Raw genomic sequence first — 21,153 nt, forward strand, 5'->3', positions numbered from 1 at the left:
GGACTGCGTAACAGTCAACAGCAAAAGTGAAATCGTGTAAAGTGCTACCGAGACGTACCTTCCTGAGATGCAAGTTGCGACAGACCAGATGGCTCCGGTGCAGATGGCCCTTCGGATGCACTGCCGAATACAAAGCCTCCATGGGGAACATGAGGAGAGCTGCATACAAATAAACAACCTATGCTGATTGAACGCATTGTGAAACAGCACAGAAGTGAGGTCAGCTATCAATAAAGTCACAGTGTTATAACAAAGTCACATTTGACACGAAAATACATTCATTGTATCAACGTTTACTATAAGTATCGTTTGTAAGGTTCTTGGCTTTTACTTTTCTGAAGCTTGGCATACTTTTGCAACTTTTGTTTCCACTTACAAAATTTCATTTCTGTGAATCTTCAGTGGCTTTACCAGCAGGAAATTTTTGTGTCTAGGTTTGCATTTCTTTTTTCCAGTTTATATCTGGTTCACTAGTCATTCATTCTGACAGCACTAAAGACATTCTGTATACCTGTAGATCCTGCTACCCTTCACCACCAGTCCCATCCAATACACAGGATAACAGTTTTAGAGAACCTGTCTAGCAAGGGCATGATAAACCGGTTTATTGATAAACCAGATGCAGAATAATGTTACCGAGATATGCACCCACATCTGCGCCACCTAATGCATAAATAGTCGGACACTCTTGCCATGCTCTTCAAGGTGAACAAAGAACCCACAGCAGCACAGAAACATCAATTATATGTTTTGTTTAAGCCTTAGGCGACTACTCGTTTTATTTTGATAATCCTTGTTTGTTATGTCGTGGTTCAACTGTACCGAACTACTAAACCTGATTACTGAGTCATGCTTCAACTGTAAGCTGAGTCAAGCCACAAGCCTGCACATCAACTCACCCGACAGCCTCGGCAAAACCGTCAGTCCTTCGAGGCACAAAGAGGGTTGGTGTGCTGGGCACGATGCTGTCATCGCCTTCCTCAAAGCCTGCAGCACTCTGACTCTGCAGCAGGAAGCAAACGATGCAATAAAAAGAATTGCCACTGAAAAAATGGTGTTCACAATTTCGCTAAAGAGGGTCCTCTGTGAAGAAGCAATTAAAATGCTCATTGCATCCTTTTCCCATGACATGTCCCCACTCACACGGAGCTTCCTTAAGGTAGCAACATTTGATGTCTTTGACAGCGACATACTTTGGGCCTCATTTTCTCATGCAGGCCAGTCATGCCCACACAGTCACATTCCATACAGGCCCTCAGGTCCTTGACAGGCCAGTCACTCAAGCCTTATATCATGCCGACTATCTCACAGCTATTACACACATAAGCAATGTTGCAATAGCAGAGTGCCAATCTGACCTGCCAATCCAGTATAGTCCACTTTTACAAGAGACACTGACTCAGTATTTCGCCATTAGTTACACTCAAGATTATAACATGAAGACCTGCAGGCTGCTTTTGTGTTTCTAGATATCTGGTCAATACTTCATGTCGGCCACTTTTCTTCCTGTCAGAAATTAACAAATATTGTTTTTATTACTGGATAAGTGTTCCCTGTAAGAGCTGCCAAAGCTATGCATTTACAAGGCACAACAATGAACGTAAAACAAGATGACCTCGGCATGGAGCAAATCTCTACTCTGAACACAAGTCTTCCCAAACATAGACGACACAGTCTAAAGTAATGGCTTCAACGCATGAGTCGGACTTCTGCAGAAGCAGGACTGAGAGTCGAGCAACAGCAGTGCTTCTGCAGTAACAAGGGACTGAGCAGATGCTGCAGTCCCTTGGCATTTAGCATCTGGTCGGCTAAGGCCCACGAAAACTAGGCCTTACGTATAATGGCTTCTTTTCAGAGACACCTGAAAAAAGCCAGAAATGAGAGGCATCGTTTGCGCACATTCTTTTCAGGTTGTTACCTGGATAACCTTCAGAAAAAGCTCGACAGTTTTTCTATAAAAACCAGCTCAATAAGCTTGATTGGGGAACATTGGTACAAGGGCTTACGAGACGCACTACAGGAGCACTAACATGAACTTCTTACAACTGGTTCATTTCATGAAGAAACACATGGAAAATGGATGCATGAAAAAAATGCCCCTGTGCAGAGAGCTACGTGAACATGAAAAAAGAAAACAAAAGCAGAGGAAGTGGTGTGAAACAATTAATGATGGATCGTAGAGCATGACATATAATTCCCATGTGTGACCTTATCGCCTAACACTTAGCCTCGACTTCAATTTCAAATTTTACTGGCCATCCTCAATAGAGACTTGTCTATCGGAGAGTGCTGTGAAGAGTGTGCTCACACAGTCACGATTTCCTAAAAGCACAATGTAAACTTCTATAATAATTAGCCTAAGCCTGTTATTTCGATGTGCCACCACTGATGTTCATGTTCTTGTTGAGTGTCTCATAAGTCCTTGCATCATTGTGTCCCAATCATGCTATTTCAACAAGCCCCATCAAAAGACTAAATCAAGTTTTTCTTCCTGCTCAACAAATGGAGCAGAATTTGTTATCTAGGTTGCCTATGCTGCCTACAACGGACCCTTTGGACAAGTCCCAAGCTGGTGCTGGCTTCCTCGAAATACACAATCCACCAAAGTATCGTGCCCAGCACATAGATAAAATTGTGATTACTGGACAGCTGGTTGTAATGAACAAAAGAAAAAACAACGCAGTAGCTATGCATTAACAAGTGCCTAAATATTTAACGGGCATTTCAATTAATGGCATCTTTGGATGGTCGTTCTCAAGTGCTCTGAAGCGCTCCTACAAGGCCCATTTTGTATGTTCAGACATTTGAAATGGAGTGCTACGACTACATTCGTATGGCCTTTTCCAATCACCCTACTTCATATCAGAGCTGCAAAGAAATCTGGTCAGTCTCCAATTACGTGACCCAACCCATTCCCCTGGTTGCATTTGTTTCCATGGTTGCACTTTCTCCATTCAAGCAGACTACAATTATCACTGACAACTGCCAACATAACTGCATGTTTCTCATCCAAATTCAGCCAGAAGTGGTGAGCAACATTACCGAAAGTTTCCCTCAGTATTTGCTTCCTTCCTTTTCACTGGTCTGAAAAGCAGCCAACCGTTTGGTTGATGCAAGACATTTTCTACTTTGGTTCAAAGTGGCTGTGGATATGGTACGTCTGGATTTGGAGAATCATAGCGACCATCCGAAGATGCCACAGGTATACTCAAGCACTTTTGCATTTCGACCCCATCGGAATGCAGCTGCTGCGATTGGGAATCAAAACCACAAGTTCATGCTCAGCAGCAAAAACACCTTAACCTTAACCACTAAGCCACCGCAGCAGGATTGTTGATTGCTGGATTCGTGATACATGATACCAGTGCAAACAGCACCCAAAGAGAATATCTGCATTGCGTTCTGTGTCTTCTCTTTGTACCGTTTAGTATTAGCACCGGCAGCATGTACAGTAGGGTCCTGTAAATTCAACCTCGATTCATTTGATTTTTCGGTTAATTCGATCCCGACCAAAGGCCCCCGCCAGTGCCCACACATTTCTATGGGCCCAAACTTTTGTTATTTCGATCCTAAAATTGGCCTTCACCGCATAATTCGAACTTCACCAGTCAGCATGGACACGAATGACTCCTATGGTAACAATTTCGACCCCTTCAATGGCAGCGTCTTGCTCGGTAGGGCTTAGGAGACTGTGAATGCGTTGATTGCACACCAAGAATCTTGCGTCAAAAACGACTATTTTCGGCCTGCCCTAAGAAGATTATAAAGCAATCACCATCGCTCACAATATCTGTTTATGGTATTAATCCGATTCTAACGTGCGCCTCTCTTTTCTTTTTGAAAAAATTAGGCCGCATGACCCGATACGTAAATCGTCTTCGCGGCGGTTGTATGCTTTACCGCATCACAGGTATGTATTGCGGCGAAGCTGAATTTAGAAAACCAGCTGCCGTTGTGAAACGCGCATAGACCTTTGCCTATTGCTGAAAATTGGGTGCTCATTGAATTTCTACTTTAGGTGCTTTAATGTCCTTTCTACATTAGTTCTCTGCTTTGGACAGTTAGAAAGTGGGCACGCATTTTATTTTGAGGCGTGTGAGAATTGGGAAAATATTGCCAAACGAATCAGGTGGTGTTCTGGCGTTTTTTTTTTTTTCTGAATTTGTTTAATTCGACTCGCCCGATAATTTGATCGATTTCGTCGGTCCCGTCGATCGAATTAACAGAAATTGACTTCATCACAAATGAGAAGAAGGGACATCTTGTATGCGAAAGGTGACACACCGACGCCAGCCGCTCATTGCGCACTCGGGGCAGCAGGGAAGGCCTGTGCTGCTGCAGCAACGAAGGCGCTACCAGTAAGGACGCTGGCACCTCCGCCGCGGAGGATGTGTTGACGGCAGGTTGGAGTTCTTCCTCTTCCTCAACGGGCTCAGACGAGCTCTGCTGTACGTCTTCATCCTCAGCCAGGGGCTCCTCCATTTCATTGTCCTCGCCTGCTTCATCGCCGAGGTCTGCACACAGCGCCACATGTTGACAACAGTTGGCAAATAAGTAAATAAATTAATAAATAAGGCAACGATGCAGAGTGCCTGCCACAATCCCAAGCGCAAGCTACAGGGCAGACTGGGACAAGGCTGATAAAGGAGTTGCAGGGAACAATTGCAGCACGCGGGTGAGGACAAGAACACCGTGCATGTCTTCAGTCAGATTGCTAAAATGGTGACAAAATTTCACAGCTCCCAGTCTTGCTTTTGCCAACTTTTGCAAGAAACCAGCTACCAAAAGCTTTTGGAAGACAAACAAAAACATATGTGCACTCCTCACTGCATAGCTATTTGAATTGGCAGTTGAGATTAAGAGGCAGTGGCGGAGTTGGGCTGATAGCGCAACGTGTTGAATTAATGACCACAGCCCTATGGTAGCAAAGTGAGGACCACGGAAAGAAAAACACATTTAAGGGCCAAGCGCTATATGATGGGATTAACAGAAATATACAGGTTCACAGTGTTCCTGGTTGACAAATCACACAGTTCACTGAAGATTGCAGCAAGAACCTATTGTCTTGTGATCGCATTAATTACACTGATAATGATGAAAATGACCCATACTGCTGAACTACCAACCTTCAGAAGCAATGCCATTCACATAGCCATCACTCAAGTGCTAGCCATCATGCTTTAGCAAGTAGAGTGAAGCTAGCAAAACATCTCTTCGGGGTGGGGCACACATTTCTGACACTAAGTGCCACCAAACTGTAGCAAATATCCGAAGCCCAAAGTTTGCAGGGCGCAACATCAGCAGTGTCCGATTTTCGTTGGAAGCACTGACCTACAATCTCAATCTCATTGGCATCGTCCATGTCCCGTTCATTGTCATCCAGCGACTCTGGCTCTGCCATGTCCTCTTCCGGCACATCTGCTTCTCCGGGGCCACGACTCTGCAAACGGACCACCGCCACGAAGTTAACTTCGACATTTCCTGGTTGCAAGGGTCACGTGCAAGAATGCCAGTCTCAAAAGAGTTCAATCCATGGTGATAATTCCTTTATGTCGCTAAAATTATAGTAGGACCTACCCCTAGCCCCCTTTACCCCCCCCGAGAGCTGTAGTGAACACAAAACTAAATAACTCAAAGGCTGCCCCTGGTTCTCCTGCGCTACGAAGAACTTAAATATCAATAAATTTATCAATAAATAAATAAATCAGGAATTGAGTGTCTAATCCATGATAACGAGGTTTTGCACAAGCAAGTTTATTCAGCAGTTGAGAGCAAGAAGTGTGAAACATTAGCTTTTATTGTGCACCTAAATCAAAAAGCACACAAAAGAATTCGTCCATGGGCTAGCTGGTACATTGTTCTTGAAAGCTGTGGTTTGTGCAGGATGAATAGGCAGGGGGTATAAGAACATGACGTACAAAGCACTTGTGTAAGTGACCTGTGTTCCTATGTGTCCGGTCTGTTTGCAATGCACTAACTCAGTTTTCGAGAACTAAGCACACAGATAAACTTATATTCCCCTACCTCATTAGAATGCAGCTACTACAGCAGGGTATTGAAACCACGACCTCATGCTGAGGCGTAGAGAAGATAGCGGTAGGTTGCATTTACAAGTTACTGGCAACACTGGGTGTTTTTAAGTGTGACACTTTTGGGTGCCAGGGTGCATGTGCACAGATGTATCACAGTAAACACGAGCGATTAGAGATTCAAGTAGTCGCTAGGCTGTATTTCTCCATGCAGAAATAAATAGTAGAACCTCACTGAAATGTTCCCATTATGTACATTTTCCTGGCGCTAACGTTCACAATCGAGAACAAAAAAAAAATGAGCCAATAGAGTTACGCTCATTTTTGGTCGGTTCATACGTTCTCAGAAAACACGATTTTTCGGCACCAACGTTCAGCACGTCACCAAACTGCGATAATATGGTAGGTTTTTCGGCCGCTAGATCCCATGTAAAGAAGAAAATGCACGAGGCGCGCGCTATCGAGAACAGTATAAGTATGGCCCTGCCCCCCGCAGCAGCTTCACCGCAATACTCGCCAGCCCGTCTCACGTGAAAACGCCGGCGTGCACTCAGTTTCTCATTTCAGTACCAGCAAATCTTCTCCAGGGTCGTCGTATGCGGCGTTCACAGCTATCGGTGCCAATCCTATTGCTATAAGCATCTTTGCCTATCTATTTCACAGCGCATGGTGCCGTCGCAAGCGTAGCGCACGCTTTTAATGGACAGTAACCGATACGGGCCACCATTCCCTGCTGCAGACTGCAATCGCATTTGTTTTCCGACCGTTAGATCTCACGTGAACAAGAAAAGGCATGAGGCACGCGCGCATTCGAGAACAGTACATAGCCACCCGTCTCATGTGAAAATGATGGCGTGTACAGTTTCTTCTTCCAGTACCAGCAAATCTCTGCCCGCGTCGTCACACGCCGCATTCATAGCTACTGCTGCCAAACCCACTGCAATAAGCATCTTAACCTATCTTTTTTACAGCGCATAGTGTGTAGTGCCATTGGTAGCATACTGCACGCTTTTACTAGGCGATAATCTAAATGCGATGCCATTCCCCGCTGCAGATGGCGGGACGTGGGTGAGTTTCGCTTCGGTGGCATCTGGCGTCGCCTACCAGCTTGATTTCCTTACGGTTTCCCGTTGCCCTCTAAAACATCACGCAATAGGAAAACAACTAACTGCGTCTCGGGCCACCGAAGCACCACCAACTCGACACACGTCGATGTCTTGTGCCGCTATGACATGCGTACGCTTCGCATTATGTCAACAATAGTTGAGTCTGTCCTTTTTTTACTTACTTTGGATCGTACATTTCCTAGTTAGTTTGCTTTTTCTTTCAGTTTTTCAGAACATATGAACAAGGTTTTAGTGTAAAACAAAAAAGAACAAGAAAACGGAATACCAGCGTCACGATTCATTACTGTAGTCACATGGCATGCAGAGGGAGTGCTCCTATTGGCCGATGCAAATTTGAATCATTGGCCTGCTTGTTTCACACACATTTTGGCAGCAGCAAGCTGCGAATTTTTCGTGTTCCATGGCAGACATTTCAAGATCTGCCTGGTCACCTCAAGTTCCCTTCAATGCTGCGTTCTAGCTGCTCCCTGATGGTGATAAAGACATGGTTTTCACACGATAAGGTAATCTATTTACTTCTCTTTGCAGCAGCAAAGCTACGTCGTATTGTGCGATCTGACGGGTGCAAAGGTAGGAACATTTCGAATTGTCATTGGGGCTTGAAGATGACGAAAAGCGTGCAATAGATAAGGCTCCCATGGTAGCAAATGCCACGAATCTTGCTGACATAAAGGCCGAGAGTGCATTAGATTTGGGTGCACATCACTAGCTTACTTTAAATGCATTGAAAATGGGAGTGTGCCAAATTCAGGTCAATTCAGTAGTTGGCCAGTCCCACATTATTTGACACTTATGCAAACTGGCTATAAAAAAATCCCTTTTGATGAGTGCATGGGTGATAATGAGGAACAAGAGTATCTGCTGCAAATTAAGAGAAGCTGTAGCTGCTAGTGACTCACTGTGCCACACGTGACGTTCATCTCTTCATCTTCGTAATCATCCTCCATGCCAGACTCGGCCCCCTCCAACTGTTCGGTCTGTATCACAAAATGATAGTCACAGCACACGTTTTTGAAACACAATTGCAACAAAATTCCCCTTTACCTAAATTGGTTATAAATAAGTAGTACAGTCAACATCCGATTTTTCGGACTCGCTAGGGGCCATGAAAACGTTTCGACAGCCTCAATTTCCTGTAACTAATTAGCAGCTTCAACTGGAAATGTTCTGTACAAAGTGGTTCATGGTACGAGTGCTTTGCAACATTAGTGAGCCACGCATGGTTAGGCTGGTGCCTTAATGGTGAATCATGATGTAACAGTTCAAGCAGAAACAAAGATAAAATGTGTCTGCTAAAGCACAAATAATGTTGATGTTGCTTCCTAAAATAATGTCAAACGGTAGTTGAGATAAAGAATGAGCTTGCCATTACAGTTCCATTCACTTTTAAGTAGAGCAACCCTCTTCCCTATTCTCCATCAAAAAGAATAAATAACAATGGTATTTAGGATAAGCGTTAACGACCCGCTAGTTTGATCAACTCTTAATGATTTTAATTATTTTCTGCGTTACTAGCACTCAATTTTAAACACATCACCACCTTCAAAATGCTGCGATAAATGCAATGGAAAATATAGCAGTGTAGATAACATTCAATTTGTGTCATACTTTACAACTTCTTTAAATTTAAGACCTTTGTATGCTAAAACAGCCCGCATGATGCTCTCTTCATACTGCTCCAATGCAGTTTTTTTCTTCCGAGTAGCAGCCTATAATTACTAGCAGACAGAGCGGCACAACTGGCCGAATGCAAGAGCACATTCTCACCTTCGGCTGCTCCTCTTCAATCGCATCATCGTCGCTTTCGACAACAATGACGTCATCCACCGTGGTGGACTGCTGTGGCTCTTCTGCACTGGTTCCAGCGAGAGAACTCGACACACCTGAAAATAAAAATAACAATAAAGATTAAAAAACAAAAATGGATCCAAAACACACAACAGGAGAATAAGCAAAGAATAATCAAGGTGTGGAATATTGCAAACCAGGTACTGTCCTTATTTACAAGTCAGAATGTAAGACACTATAACAATGACACCACTCCCCACCTCAACAAGGGGGGGAAAGCAGTGTAGAGATTTTGCTACTTTTGCAGGTGGGTTATACGTGCGAAAATATGAAGCAATCTTTAGCATGAAAGTCAGTGAGCTGGAGAAAGGCCCACCTTCCTCAATAGGTTCAACCAAGGATGAGGCCTCCTGGGTGCAGACAACCTCAGCAGTGCTCACAGACGGCTTGAGCTTCTTGGAGAGCGGTGACTCGGACCGTGGTGCAGCGGACCCCAGGCTGCTCTGTGTGTCTGAGCTGCACAAACCCCACCACTTTTCAGCTTTCGCGTTATTGGCCCCAAAGTGTAGATGGCAAAAGTGATGTAGGTTGCACAAAATAGCAAATACATTTGAATGAAGAAAGATGCAGCTTTTGAAACACAACTGCAACAAAATTCCCCTTTACCTAAATTGGTTATAAATTAGTAGCACAGTCAACATCCGATTTTTCGGACTACCTAAGGGCCACGAAAACATCCAAAAAATCGGGCAAGTGGAAAAAACAAATGTATGCCTTTTATGTCCCCAAGGGCTCAAATCACCACACACGTGTGAAATAGCTTTGAAGGCCTGCCAGTAAACTTATTAGGCGTATCGGTGTTCGTACTGTGATAGGAGACCTAGAGTGCATGCGTGTATAATTAAAGAATGAATACATACCGTGTTCCGTGGCAATTGCCCCTTCCCACTCTTGATATGCTTCACCGCAATACTTTGAGTATACTTCACTGCGCAACACTGTATAGAGGCAAAGCGGACTTTCGCAATCCGGCATTATGTAACGCTCTGCGCTTCCCGAGCTTCCAAGACATTCGTGAGGTGCTTGCACTGCACATGCTCTCTCTCTCTCTTCCTCTCTCGTCACTTCGTAGTAGAACTAAGACAATTCCCAGATGCCAACCATCCCCAGACTGCCTGCCTCATCTACACAAAATATGGCCATATTGAAATTTTACTGTAAGTTTAGCTTTTAAGGAGACACTAAAGTCAAACATTAAGTCCACCTAAAGGGATAGATTAATGCTGGAGAACAACTAAGGCATCAATATCACCATAAACAGAGCTTTAGTTAAATAGAAATTGAGGTAAATGCAGGACATGATTTGACAATGGACCAGGACATTCAAGTACTAGCCCGGTGACGAAGTGACTCATCGTTACATTTCCGTCACTGGTACTCAACCAACCATAATACAGCAAAATCTTGTTAAGTCGAACTCCAAGCGGACAAAAATTTATTCGAATCAAACTCAGCTCAAACTAAGGAGAGTTCCTTTAAATATAGCACCCCATCAATTGCACAATACACAGCACAAAACCAATATCGTCACTGGGCTCACATAAAAAGTGCTATATTTCCTCCATCAGTGCTTGATGACGGGTACCGGAAGAAGCCTAGGTCGCGTATAAAGTCCAAGTGCAGTAAGATCACGCCTCACGAGCCATTTGCTGTTAGTGCGAGGGAAAATTAAAGGGAGTGAGCAGAGAAGAATAATGGCTTGATGTGCGCCATCCTCCGGAGTGCCCATTGTTGAAGACGATGCGATCGAGTGCTCACTAGGAAGGGGGCGCATAGGTGAGTCCACAGTAACGTGAACAAGCACGTGCTAGGGGGTTCTTTCCTGCTCCATTTAAGCTGGATAGGAAAGGAGGGCACACACCGTTCTGCTTGCTTTGATTCGATTACGCTTCCAGTGCATCTTTTCTCATCATTTAACATGTAAGCATAGATGGCCCGTCTGTGGCGTGATTATGTCTGAAGCCATGTGGGAAGGGAGCGCCGGAGGAGGGAGACACCTGGGGGTGGAGAAGAGAATCGCCATGTTCACGCCCTTTCCGTTCGTGCCTCAACACTGCGGTGCTCGCTGTGCATGTTCGCAGTGTCCATGCACTTGCGCATAACCCGTGTTCACGAAGCAAAATGTCACTCAATTTTTACTGCATATGACGCTACAGTAACTCGCAACGCATCAAACCTTCACCTTTGGCTCTGTTTTGTCAGGAAAGCATTCCATGGGAGTGAGAAAATTTGTACTAAATATTTGTTGTGCCAGTTATCTGTCGATTCAAATTAAGAGCTTTCGAATTATCGGGACTTCACTGTAAAAAATCATTTCACTGCTTTATCAGAGGGAAGAAAATGCTACTTGCTTACTTCTATTTGAGTCTTAGAAAAGAATTATTTTTTGCTTTTACCCTTGACAATGGCGTGGACGGTTGAAAGGTTTCATTTTCACTAGACTCTGCACTGCCTGTGCTTTCGCGTTTCAGTACAGTCTACGCTCGTTACAAGGGACCCACAAATAACAGACTTTCGGATATGATGGACCACATTTCAGCCTTAGTTTGTCCTACCTATTTTATTAACGCAATGAAGTTCGCTTTTAACGCACCAAGCTACAATGAACTATCGGCTAGAGCAGATGAAATTAGCAGCTATTTCTTTTTAAATCAGGCATATAAAACATACTTTTGCTATGTCGACACAGGCTGACAACCGACTTGCGAGGGTCAGCCGAAGATCATGGCTCAATATCACGCGAGCGAGGGAGGAAGGCGAGGCGGAAACACACTGTCTTCTTTCACGTGTGAGGCGTGGGGGGGAGGCAGAGAGAGAGGGGGGTTCTATTCCGGCAGCTGCTGCTTACGGCGCGGCCATCATATATTAAACGCGATCTGCCATGTGCACAAAGTGCACCCAGTGCCAGTAGCTTCATATGCACTGTGCTTTCGACGTTTAGTTCGCACTGAAGCGAGAGACAGCATGAAGGTCAATTCGCTCGCTGCTGCAGCTACACTTTTCATGCTTAATTTTGCTAACCCAATCGAAGCTTTACCTTTTGGGCAAAGCTGCGACCTCTTTTGTTTATTTTTTGCTTTGAACATTTGTCACTCATTCTTTGCAATAAAGTTGTTAAATATCGCAATGAAAGTTTATTAAGTGAGGCGTTTCGGATATTACGAACATCGGAAAAAACAGACATTTTTTGTCGGATTATCAGAGTCCGTTGTAACAAGAGTCAACTGTAGTGTCATTATAGCATAGTGCTGCGCTAGTTTTGCTGGCACTAAACTCTCAGAAACTGCAAGTAACAAAGAACGAGGCTCATCATGATGAGCGTCGAAGATTGTGCTTATGATTTCACACATGCTTTCCCTTCCTCTTTTGCGCTGTTGGTTCAGTCACTGGCTCTGTCTTGGCTCGGTTTCTAGCCACGATTTTTCGTTCGGATAATAAACCATAGTGCCGGCTGTCGGGCGCCATTTTACTCACCAATGGCAATAAAGGGCAGTGATGGGCGTATGCAATGTCACGTCTCCCCGTTCGGGGGTTGGCGATTTAAATTGCCCTAGAGGTATGCGGACCCTTCAGATGCAATTTTCCCTAAGTCTTTTCTTGGCATGACAGAAACGCTGCAAGGTTTATGGAATGCACTTTAAGTACACGACGACTTAACATTTGCCTTTAGCGTCCCTTTAACAACAGATGGCATGACATAGCTCACTGATTGTCAATGCTGCTCGCGTCTCTTATTTTCTGACATGGTAAACTAGTGCAAAATGCACACACAATTTTTAACGATGCAGAAATTTAGGAACTTCTTATGATACAAGGGACTTCTATAACAGTTATCATTTGTCTTGAAGGACAATGATGGCGAGAAAGAAGCCACGTTGCCATAGGAACACTAATTACCGTATAGACACATGTAGGGGCTGCGCCCCCAACTTGGCAGCCCAAGACATGAGAAAAAAAATTTGCGATGGAGAAGCAATTGTGTTCAATGCACCGATGCCGCACGCACGCATCAGCTAATTTTGGCACACTGCTTACTTCCACGTGCTCACACTAAATGGCGAGGGCTGCGAGTTGACCTCTGAGGCAATGGTACATCCGGGGATCCGGGGTGTGCACAAGTCACCGGCTCCGCCGGCACCATTTTCACCAAAAGGTTCGGATTCGTCTAACGGCCACACCTCGCCAAAATTGTGAAAAAAAGAAAGTGCAACCCCTACAGAAGTCTATACAGGATACTAATTAAGTTCACTAATTAGCATAAGTCTTAGGTAATTCTTTATCTAATTTCCAGAATAATTTGTAAAAAATTCAGTACCAGGTTGTCAATAAATCTCATTTCAATTTAGAGCCTGCTAATGCGTTACATAGGCAAAAATTGCATTTGTTGCCCTCTAGAATGACACCTGGCATCCAAAGGGTTAACATTTTCAGCCTAGCAAACGAGACAGCTGCCCCCACCTGGATGGCTCCTGGTCCACATCCCGAGGCCGCTTATGTCCTCCTCCTCCTCCTCCTCCTCCTCCTCCTCCAGAAGCTGACGATGGGCCCTCGTCTGGTGCTGCTGAGGGACGAACAACACAACATTTGATCATGCATAGCTTCATTCATGGGATATTGCACCGTGTTTTGCAGATATTTTAATACTAAAGGCGCGAGCTAAAGCTTCCACCTAGAGGAGCATCAACATGACGTTTCCGAACTTTAATTTCTGTGTGTTAAATGACCGTCCTGGATCTCAGAGCCATAGAAAAGATATGTGCGAATCTCGCACACTGTGGGAATCAGTTCAAGTAGCATTAACAGCATGTTCCTTGACAAATAAGCCTGCATAAATTGTACCAAACGATGGTGCACTACTTCTAACCAACAAGCCTGCGGTATAAGCTGGTTAATTAATGTTAAGGAGCAAAAGCTGCACTAGTCAAGTAGCTGTCATCATGCCAACGTGAACATGATGTCATGCATACCAGCTGCAGTGCTGGGCTCCGCTGGTTGTGCTGACGGTGTGACGGTGACCGACACCGTGCTGGTAGGCACCACAAGCTCTACACCAGAGTCTGTCCCTGCGCAAAGAAGGTGGGAAGGAATGTGATCAGACATGTTATATTGTATAAACACAGCATTTGATACAATGTACAATTTACCTGAAATATTGCTGCCAGAACAATTGTGAACCCAGTGGAACTTAATAAAACCTATTGGTTGAGGCTGTTGGTAAAGCAAGCTGTATACCGGATCAGACGCCAAGGCATACCTTGAATCATTATGCAAGAACCTTTTCTTTCATAATGGATCCTTACCAACTAGCTCAACTTTCTGTCGTTTATGTTTATACCTTGAGTCTATGGCTTTAATTTGTTAAAATGTTTGAGGCTAACCCCTCTGTGTCGTCAACAAGTAGAAAACAAAGGAATGTGTGAGTTAATTCACAGTATGGTAGTTTTGACATTTCAGAGAGTGCTTATTAAGTGCTGGTGCACATACTTGATTTGACACATTTGGCTGTCACTCTCAGAAGGGTAGCTCATCTCAATAATATGTCTCTGCTCATACTTTTATAGCCAAAGCAAGAGAAAGTGAAACACGCATTTATTCGTGCTCAAAGAAGCCCTCGAAAGCCCCATTGAAAATTTTGGTTATGCACTAGAAGGTGTAAAGCATTCCTTGGAGCATCTTACCACAATAATTTTTTAATTAGATTATTATTAGAGCAGATAGGAGAAAGGAAAATGTTGTGTTGCCATGCTTTCAGGAGGTGTAATTTGGAAGTGTAAAACGCTCGATGTAACGAACCTCAATTTGGCGAAATTTGCGATAGATCGAACTATTTTCATTTCCCTATCTTAGTCGCATTGAAAACCGTGCATTCTTTTTTGCGATTTAACAAAGTATTTTAGTGACACGGCTTCAATTTAACTAAGTTTACGGCCATTTCAAGCCTGTACTTGGATCCTGTATGGCTAGTAAATGTAGCAAAAAGCTATAAATATGTCAACTGAGGCAAAAGTTATGTTAAGTATTCTTCTGCATGAAAAGTTAGAGCAACAAATATGCTGTCAAAGTGTGTGCACTGCAATGTGGTAGGCATGAAACACTGCTGCACCATTTGGCTTGTTGGTAAACAATTTGCATAGGCCGCGGGGCACGCATCAGCTTGCAGTGCTTGGAGAAACCCTAGAGCTGACAATTCCTTCCGTGCAAGGGGGATGGTGGAGTACAGCAACATGATCAAGCATGTAATTTCAAGTAACCTAGACATGGTGCGAAGTGTTTGCTCGAGTACTGACAGCGAGTTTGCGGTCATCGAGTGAGATCTGTGAATGTTTGCGTGAGCTCGCGTGACACCAATAGAACTATGGACATTACTTCGTGTACAGTCGCCGACCGATTTTCCGGACTCCGAAAATTCGGACATGCCCGATTATTCGGTCAGCTTCGCGGCACCGCCATTGTCCCCATAGACCATAATGTATAACAACTGCCGAAAATTCGGACACCTTGCAACCTCTCGTCTGATTTTTCGGACACTCCTTGAGCCAACTCGGTCGAGAGCTCCATGCACTGACTCTGACCGGTGCATGGTTCGACTTGCTGAACGCCATTTTCGTTTTGAACGGAGCTTCCGTGCTGCCCCACGAAGTGGCGCTACTGGAAATCCCCGCTCATCATCATCGTTTCTGCCTGGTTACATAAAGCAGAGTGGCTCTGCAGCAGTTCCGGTTTCAGCTTAGTAAGCCATGTCAAGACAATCCAGCAGCTGATTTGTTTCTTCGCGCAAGACGCTGCGAGCAGGCCGCGTTTATCGTTTGTGCGACTGGTGTCGGCGCGGTGGTGTTTGCTTTGTGTGCTGTGTCGAGGTTTCGGTGATCCAACGCGGCATACGTAAACATCGCGTCAAGGGTCTAATGGCGTCGACAGTGCCCGCGCAGACTGCGCTGGGGAATGCCGGCAAGCGGGTGCCGGGAGGCCTAAGATTTGTCGCCTTCCAATGTGCTCCCTACTGACGCGGAAAATGTTCTGCCGAGACCTGCGCAGTGGTTGCATTGCGATTCCGGACACCGTCTCATTTGACAGTTTCATAGGTGCTGACACTGCTGTACTGACATGCGCAGAGCTCGACGACGGCAAGATCATTCGTCAGGTTTCTGCTGAACCGCCGGACGATGACCGAGTCGGAAGATGACGCACCATGTGCTACGCTGCCGTCGCATGCGGAGCGTGTACAAGCAGTGACTGTGCTTTCAGCCGCTAATAGTGACCGTACGACCCTCTCCGAGATTCAGGCTTATCTGATTGCGCGTAAACGGAACAGCGTGCAACGGCGCATTCACGATTTCTTCCAAGCCTACTGCCGAGCCCGAATAAGTGCGTGGAAATAAAGGATTTCATTTTTTTTTTCTTAATCTGCTTTTTCGGACACCTGTTTATTCGGACATTTTCGCAGTCCCCGTGAGGTCCGAATAAACGGTCGGCGACTGTAGTTGTCTCTTTGCTTTCACCATCAATGCTTTGCCTTTCTGGTGAAATTGACTTTTATTTTAATTTTTGCTAACGAGGACTATTCATATTTTTTTACAGTTTTGTTTTTAATTTGTGGGTGCCAGCTGTGGGCACCAAGTGCAGTCAGCCATAGAGTAAGATTTCCTCGCTGCACGACGCAACACATAGAAATCTTGGACGGCGTGAGCCACGTCGATGCATTGTCCTCATGCATGATCTGCACCACACGCGCTGGCGCTCATAAACTTGCTATTATGACCTGACCTTCTGCAATGTTTATATGTGCTAACAAGATACTATTCATCAGAAATGCTTTAGAAATTTGTAAAGTTGCTTTTACTGCTGAAACTTTAAAACCTCAAATTAACAACACTTATGGTTTAACAAAGGTTTTCGCTGCAAGTACAACTTTGTTATATCAAGATTTGACTGCACTAAAGATATAAATGATAATATTGAATAAGAATCAATATTTTCGAATCTTCACACACCCATGAAAAAATCGAAATGGACAACAAAATTAAACCCACAGATACCATTCCCACGAATGTTTTCTCATCTGCTCCCGTTTGGGGTTATCTGTCACAAACACCCATGAACAGGTGTGGTTTTGAGTATCTCACTTGATTACCAGACTTTGAATGATCTAAATTCAAATGTACAACTTGGCATCATTAAAATCCTTGGTGCCTACCGGGAAATGAGATGTCGGATGTTGCAGAGGTGGGCTCCTGAACAGGCGCCACAACAACCGTGGCTGGTTGCACCTCGGCTTGCTGCGCAACAGGCGTAGGAGACACTGCAGCAGCGACCGACACGGACGCAGCTGCAGGGACCAATGCAGACACCGCTGCAGGGACCGATGCAGACACCGCTGCAGGGACCGACGCAGGGACCGACGCAGGGACCGCTGCAGGTACCGACGCAGGGACCACTGCAGGGACCGCAGTGGACACTGCTGTGGATGCCGTCGCGGTGGGGACTGTAGCTGCCGCTGCTAGTGAAGCTGCTGCCGGTGCTGTTGACACTGCTGGGCTCTGTACTTCCACTGCACCGAGAGAGCATGACACATCAGCCAAGTGTGTAGGCGTTCGATAAAAAAAAAAAATTTGCAGAAAGCAGCAGATATGATTGTCAAAGCAAGCAGATAGCTTCCGTGCACCACAGAAGTCGTATGGACACACTAGCAGTACTTCAGAGGTATACTGCCCATGCTGATAATGGTGTCTGATTATGCCAACACAAATTATTGTTAACATGCTTTTGGCAATGGTTATGAGACCCCAAGACTGTGGAAGTAGGCTAAAGCAAAATGTGGGAAGCTGGCAAGATGAAATGGCGCATCTCGAAGAAGTATGTACAGCAGACTTCAACAACGAATGCGCCCCATAATCATCAGCCCAGATGGCGCAGAAACATGACAGAGTGCCACCATCAGCCACAGCACCTAAACCTTCAGGCGCCACAAAGCACTCACCATGACAGCACGTGTGCCTCAAAGAATTAGTGGGCATTAGATGACAAATGAACCTTGAACTTGGTTGTGCGAGAGCATGTGCTCTTTGCATTGGTGCAGAAAGTCTGGCCACTGACCATAAGAACAGGTGGAAGAGCCAAAAGAAAGCTATTCATTTTAAACACCCAGTGAATGAAGGCTACGAACTTAGCTCTCAAGACAAAACAGCTTTACATTAGGAGTTTCACCCAACACAACATTGCAAACAAGTTGATTTCACTGGCACCCAAGCTTAACAACAGCTCTGCTTTAAGGTAAAAATAACAGTGTGACAAAGACTAGGATAAAAAAAATGACACAAGTGTTGTCTTTACAACATGAGCGCTTGCATTGTGTCGCTTGCCTTTGTCCTCGTTCTTGCTTTTCTGTTAGTTTTTTACCAATTTGCCCAGTTTTCTCTCCTTTTCACAGCTCTGGTTTAACGATGCTCGAAATCATACCTTTATATACACGGCATTTGCTTGCAAAAATGCCCGCCGTGGTTGCTCAGTGGCTATGGTGTTAGGCTGCTAAGCGTGCGGTTGCAGGATCGAATCCTGGCCATGGTGGCCGCATTTTGATGGGTGTGAAATGCGAAAACACCCGTGCACTTAGATTTAGTTGCACATTAAAGAACACCACGTCGTCCAAATTTTTGGAGTCCCCCACTACGGTGTGCCTCATAAGCAGATCGTGGCTTTGGCACATAAAACCTCACAATTTAATTATTTTTACTTGCAAAAATAAACAAGCTTTTCTTTTTTAACTTATGCGAAACAGATGGCTCCTTGAGCTTTTGCCCTGTCTGCCACATGCCTGTTTGTCCAGGCTGCTTTTGCCCCATTTGCCACGAGGCTGCTCATCAACTTCCAGGCTGCTTTTGCCAGTTTTCCTGCTCAAAATCAACTACCAGGCCACTAGTATCGCAGCGCCGTGGCTGCCTGTCTGCTTCATGCAATCTCCTCTGGCCCCTTTGGCTCGTGTCCTACAAATGCCACGTACAATGGGGATGAGGAAGGATTTAGTAAAGCAATCAACGGGGCTAGTTGGTGGATGGTCATGATTATATTGCACTTAGTGTTACACAGATGAACGATAGGGACAGCACGCGGACGTATGTAGTGCAACGTAGCGCAGGGACTTTCGCTACGTACGTCTGTGTGCTGTCCCTATCGTTCATCTGTGTAACACTACGCGCAATATAATCACAATGAGGAAGGAATTCAAACCCAGGCAGGCGCCCCAGCCACTCACCTTCTGGAGGCGGAGTAGCTGTGGGCAGGGCCGCGGTGGGTGCCACGGCGGCGAGGCGAGCCGCCTGTGTGATGGGCCGGATGCTAGCAGTAGGGGTAAGCCGCGCCCCGCTGGGTCCTGGGCGCTGCAGCGCGGCTGCACTCTGCGGAGGTGGCGTCAGCGGGCGCACGTTGGCCGTCACTGGCTCGCTCGGTGCGCCGCTTCCATGGCCACTGCACGCGCAAGTAATTTGCAGGAATCAGATCAAAATGGATTATGGGGACAGTCGGCATTACGTACGTACTGGCTCTGGTCATAGGTCAATTGCAGCGTTACAAGACAAGAAAGAAGAGGGTGACAGAATACCACACACAGGTTCACTGAACAAAACTGAATGGATCGAGCCTTGATAAGTAGGGGTGTGCGAATACTCCACTGTTCGATATCTAATCGAATAGTGAATGTTCAAATAATTTGATTTGCGAGTTGAATATCTAATATTTGATATCTCTAATATTTTATTTTTCAAATATCAGTACCTTTGATGAATGACCCGGCCATGGTCGTTGCCTTGACATGCGCAGCGTTCCCCGGCGTGCAATCTTTATAGGTAAAACGTTCGACCAGGTGGACCATACGAACCAAAACAATTAATGCTACACAAACAGAGGGAACAACAAAAGCAGTGTGAGTGGAAAGCATGGAAGCATGTGTGAAGACTGGGCTAATTAGCCGCTGATGCCGATTGCATCGAATATGCAAGTTCAGTGTTCACGCACGTAGATTCACGCAGTTTGGAGCTTCCTACACACATGCGAGCAAACAGACAAACATGGCACATGTGCTCGCAGTATAGTTGCCGGCTGGTCGACTGCGGACCCAAACGCCGCTTCAACGTCCATCAATATAACCCGTATGCATGGTCTTGTGACCGATTACCACATTGCTATGGTCCTCCTGATTTTAGAACTCTCTACCGTCGTCACCGACAACAGACGATGCAAGCAGCGCTGGGGGGGTATTCTATAGGAGTCCACCTAGTGGACTGTCCATTTCGGCCGCTGGTGATTGGATGCAGCTGTACGAATGAGGAGGAGACGAGAGGTCCCAGCCAATCAGCAGCTGCCGAAATAAACAGTCCACTAGGTGGACTCCTACAGAATGCATCCCCTGATGACCACACACAATGATGCAGAGTGACATGATGCTCATTCCCCACCTTTGTCTGCTGCACAGATTGGCCTTATAACAAGCTAATGATAACCATGCTCGCCACAGGAACACGAGTTGCACTCTAAAATACACCCGCGTAATGCACCACAACCTGCTGTGATGCTGGTCTCCGAATCTCAAAGGCTATGCTTTTTAGTACTGCGAACACAAATAAACGTCATGGCTACCATGTTTCAAACATTACCTGGTGCCGCTTCTCGGCAGAACACGTCATACAGAAAGAGCGTAGCCTCAAAGATGTGACAAAAAGACGTAGAGAAAGAAAAAAAAAAAGGAACACACAGCGCTGCATCCACGTATTTATCTTGAAGGTCTTGAGAGAGGGAGTGAACTGACCTGCAACGGAGGCGTTGGCCATGCACGGCCCGTGCGGCGACGCCACTGTCGCCAACGTGCTACCGGTGCACTAGCACTCTCCTTATACACGATGGTGCGGAGTTCAAATTATTGGTGGCGGAGCGGGTTTGACCGTGAATTAGCGGGATGCATTACATATTGCTTTCAATACATTGTTGGACAGACCACGGCAGCTACTTCGAATAATCTGAAATTTCGAATTAACCAGTTGTGAATTAACGAGCTTTTACCGTACATCTTGATTCACAGGTGCCTAAGTTACTGGTAGCTGGCTGCATTCTTGTTAAGTAATGTGGTTAGCCTCCTGAGCTTGCACAGCACTGTGATTTTT

General features: G+C 45.4%; 1 protein-coding gene across 1 annotated transcript in view; it reads right to left on the reverse strand.

Moving 5' to 3' along the window:
• The window catches only part of LOC139049323 (nucleoprotein TPR-like), a 34,875-nt gene extending 14,476 nt beyond the window's left edge, over window positions 1-20,399 (reverse strand). The window contains exons 1-12 of the mRNA XM_070524699.1: window positions 20,317-20,399; window positions 19,254-19,465; window positions 17,199-17,552; window positions 13,972-14,067; window positions 13,463-13,565; window positions 9,321-9,460; window positions 8,924-9,039; window positions 8,056-8,133; window positions 5,332-5,440; window positions 4,285-4,514; window positions 900-1,003; window positions 59-159 (exon numbers count right to left, since the gene is read on the reverse strand). Coding sequence (XP_070380800.1) covers window positions 59-159; window positions 900-1,003; window positions 4,285-4,514; window positions 5,332-5,440; window positions 8,056-8,133; window positions 8,924-9,039; window positions 9,321-9,460; window positions 13,463-13,565; window positions 13,972-14,067; window positions 17,199-17,552; window positions 19,254-19,465; window positions 20,317-20,399 — 1,726 coding nt within the window. The remainder of the gene's footprint in view (window positions 1-58; window positions 160-899; window positions 1,004-4,284; window positions 4,515-5,331; window positions 5,441-8,055; window positions 8,134-8,923; window positions 9,040-9,320; window positions 9,461-13,462; window positions 13,566-13,971; window positions 14,068-17,198; window positions 17,553-19,253; window positions 19,466-20,316) is intronic.
• Window positions 20,400-21,153: the final 754 nt, after the last annotated feature.

The sequence above is a fragment of the Dermacentor albipictus genome, chromosome 8 (assembly GCF_038994185.2).
Source record: "Dermacentor albipictus isolate Rhodes 1998 colony chromosome 8, USDA_Dalb.pri_finalv2, whole genome shotgun sequence".
NCBI classification, from domain to species: Eukaryota; Metazoa; Arthropoda; class Arachnida; order Ixodida; family Ixodidae; genus Dermacentor; species Dermacentor albipictus.